Source organism: Hippocampus comes, unplaced genomic scaffold (genome assembly GCF_001891065.2).
Source record: "Hippocampus comes isolate QL1 unplaced genomic scaffold, H_comes_QL1_v1.1 scaffold319, whole genome shotgun sequence".
Classification (NCBI taxonomy): domain Eukaryota; kingdom Metazoa; phylum Chordata; class Actinopteri; order Syngnathiformes; family Syngnathidae; genus Hippocampus; species Hippocampus comes.
Window position 1 is genome coordinate 694,145 of NW_017806090.1, and position 3,938 is coordinate 698,082.

The 3,938-nt window shown below is 41.9% G+C and overlaps 1 protein-coding gene across 1 annotated transcript in view; it reads left to right on the plus strand.

Moving 5' to 3' along the window:
• Positions 1-3,938, plus strand: part of lrrk2 (leucine-rich repeat kinase 2) — a 37,898-nt gene that overhangs the window by 1,918 nt on the left and 32,042 nt on the right. Inside the window, exons 2-4 of the mRNA XM_019894767.1 lie at positions 1-44; positions 985-1,058; positions 2,970-3,058. Coding sequence (XP_019750326.1) covers positions 1-44; positions 985-1,058; positions 2,970-3,058 — 207 coding nt within the window. The remainder of the gene's footprint in view (positions 45-984; positions 1,059-2,969; positions 3,059-3,938) is intronic.

Sequence of the window (3,938 nt, forward strand, 5' to 3'; positions counted from 1 at the left end):
TGGCCACGCTGTCGTCACACATGGAGAGCCGAGGAGTCCAGCAGGTACTTGAACACACCGCAACTGTTCGGGTGCAGTCCCGACTGGATGAAATAGACTTCTGTCCCCCCCCAAAAAAAAACACACCAGAGGCTCCCGCGAAGATAGCAAATGAAAGATTTTCCTCATAACTGATTTTCGGTGGCTTGGTCGAACCTTTATTATCATTTCTGACATTTATGAACACTGTCTAACGTAAGAGTCCCTTTGAGGTGTCTCATTTCCAGACATTTGACACCGTTGCTATTCCATAGATTTTTTTGGCATTTTGCATTGTTAGTATTAAGCTAGCAAACTTTTGTGAGACGAAATTACAGTGTTCGTTTGAAAAGTTTAAATATTCAATTCTCCTTGTGAGAGAGTGAAAACAACAGCTAGGAAACACTTAAAAAGATGTGCTGTAACAAGTATGTTTTTGATAAGTTTGAATGTGTTGAAAGTGTGTGGGCTCGGTAAACAGATTTTATATAGTTGATCTTTACTCATGGCGCGTGGATCTGAAAAGTATTCCCGCGATTAAAGGGAGTTCGCTCTACATTGTATGTGAAGACGTTATCCTCTCGCCACAGGTGGGCTGGTCACTGCTGTGTCAGCTGTTGGAAATTTGTCCAGGCATGCTGGAGAGCTTGAACACACCTCACCAGTAAGTAGCTGCATCTCGCTCACAGTCAATACAATTGCACCGAATCATACTGAGTGAGGGCTGTTTCTAAAAAAATCTGCCAACTCAATTTGGGTGGTGTGATGACTTTCTGCATTACGGTATTTCATGCATGTAATGGTACTTACTGAACATTTTTACCTGCTTTCATCAACTGAGAGTAAGATTATGTAACTATTACGGTAGTCAGTGGATTAATGAGGTATATTTTGTCCTGTTGAATACATGCAGGCAATAACTTTTGGGAGGAGGAATAAGTTTGTTCTCATCTCTCACTACCACAGGTGGGCTGGTCACTGCTGTGTCAGCTGCTGGAAATTTGTCCAGGCATGCTGGAGAGCTTGAAAGCACCTCACCAGTAAGTAGCTGTATCTCGCTCACAGTCAATACAATTGCACCGAATCATTTCTAAGAGTTTCCAAAAATCTGCCAACTCAATTTGGGTGGTGTGATGACGACTTTCTGCATTACGGTATTTCATGCATGTAATGGTACTTACTGAATACTTTGACCTGCTTTCATCGACTGAGAGTAAGATTGTGGAACTATTACAGTAGTCAGTGGATTAATGAGGTATATTTTTTCCTGTTGAATACATCCAGGCAATAACTTTTTTCCTGATCCTCCACTTGGGAGGAGGAATAAGTTTGTTCTCATCTCTCACTTCAGGCATCCATCCAACCATCCATTTTCTAACCCGCTTATCCTACAAAGGTTGCGGGCATGTTGGGGCCGGCCTATCCCAGCTGTCTTTGGGCAGGAGGAGGGGTACACACACCCTGAATTGGTTGCCAAGCAATCGCAGGGCACACATAGACGAACAACCATCCGCGCTCACAGTCAGACCTAGGGACAATTTAGAGTGTTCAATTAGCCTGCCATGCATGTTTTTGGAATTTGGGAGGAAACCAGAGTACCCGTTGAAAACCCAAGCAAGCACGGGGAACATGCAAACTCCACACAGGAAGGCCGCAGCCGGAATTGAACCCTGCACCTCTGTTCTGTGAGGCCAACGTGCTAACCAGTCGACCACCGTGCCGCCCACTTAAGACATAACCTGGGAAATAACATAGAAGTAACTGGTACCTAAAAGGCACCTTCAAAGTTTTGATGTTTGGGGTGTAACTGTTTTGCTCTGATGCAGGCCATTTTCAGTTACTGCGATCATTCTTTTTTAAAATTTGTTCACAATATGGGGCACAGCAATAAACAAAACACCAACCAAAAACATGCCGTGGGCCGCAATTAGCTCCCAGGCTGCACTTTGGACACCCTTGTATCTTTGTGGAGGTTATTTATTGACAGAGAGAGTCATGCAGTAAAACATAATTCATTTCTGGCAACTGCCTCTTTTAATATGTCTGTCAGGTGAACATTCTTTAAAGGGAAAAAAAATTCTTTACAAGAATATGTTTATATGATGTTGACTGAATATGACATCATAGTTGCTCAGGGCGCAGGTAACGACCAATCATGGCTCAGCTTCAGAACACAGGTGAGTAAATTTATTCACAATATGGGGCACAGCAATAAACAAAACGGCAACCAAAAACATGCCGTGGGCCGCAATTAGCTCCCAGGCTGCACTTTGGACACCCTTGTATCTTTGTGGAGGTTATTTATTGACAGAGAGAGTCATGCAGTAAAACATAATTCATTTCTGGCAACTGCCTCTTTTAATATGTCTGTCAGGTGAACATTCTTTAAAGGGAAAAAAAATTCTTTACAAGAATATGTTTATATGATGTTGACTGAATATGACATCATAGTTGCTCAGGGCGCAGGTAACGACCAATCATGGCTCAGCTTCAGAACACAGGTGAGCCGCGATTGGTCATTACCTGAGCGAGCAACTGCTATCATTTTCAGTCAACTGAAAGTGGAAAATAGCCACCACCTGAAAAACGGGTCAATTTAGCTGCTTAGCTCATATTCCACACACACACACACAGTATGAATCAGAATGCCCGTATTTAGACTCGTGAAAGCGCATAGAACATAGTCTTGTAAAGAACATTTTGGCGTTGACTTACCCTGCTGATGCGTGTTATTTCAATAACCACCACCTTTCAAATCCCTTTTCATTTGACAAACGGTGTCACACTTCCCCTTTTGAGAAGATGTTGCCTGACATTTCACACATTCCAAAAATGCACCAAGCAGGTTCTGATGAACACTACCACGCATGTCAATACAGAATATGATTCAAAGAAATTCTTAACTGTACGCGTTTGTGTGCTTCCTTGCGCGGGTGTTTGTGTGTGTACAGGCAAATCATGAGACTTCTGTCGCAATACCACGCAGATAGCCGGGTGGCCATTGTTGCGCTCCAAGCTCTGTCCCTCCTTCTACGCTCAGGTACATTCCAGTAAGGGCGGATACCGGTGTCTGTTACCTTGCTTTTGGTTTTGGTATAAAGTGCTTTCATTTTACTGCAGCATTTGTTCCCAAGTAATCATAAGTAACTGCCGTCAGTGTTTTTTTTTTTTTTTATAGACTGGTATTGTTTGCACAACTAAAATAGTGCAAATACACCTTTCAAATTTCTCTACATGGGGAAGGTTTTAAGTAGCATATTATTTACTGTCATGCAAACATAAAACGAGTTAACTTGTACCACGTAGTAACGTAAGCTTAGAGGTACCCTGGGAAAGAACATAAACGTAACTTGTACCACGTATTGTCTTAAGCTAAGACACAATCCTTAGAAGCGACATAGACGTCATTTGTAACTAGAAGTAACTGGAGCAAAGAGTAACAAGTAGGAAATTATATCCAACTTGTACCAGCAACATCTTGTACATGTTAGTAACTTGAGCCAATGCGTAACCCAGGAAGTAACACACATAAAAATAGATTGTAACTTGACGTAACTTCAAAGTAACGTTGAAGTAACCAAGCAGTGACTTCAGCTGAGATGTCACCTAGGAAGTAAAGGCAAAGTAACTTGTACCTGTCAGTAACCAGGGCTAAGACATAAGCCTAACTTAGGAAGCTATCGACAGTAAAAATGAGTTAAACCAGGTAAAAACTTGTACAGTATCTTGAAGTGTCTTGAGCCAGTACACAACCGAGAAAGTCAATGTACTGGAGATGGAAGTTGTAGCCTACCAGGTTGTAACTTGAGTTAAAAGTTAAGCTAGGAAACAACATGACAGTCTCTTGGAAGTAGCATTAGCATGCAGTAGTAAGTAAATTGAACGAAAAGATTACCTACAAAGTACACAGGAAGTAATGT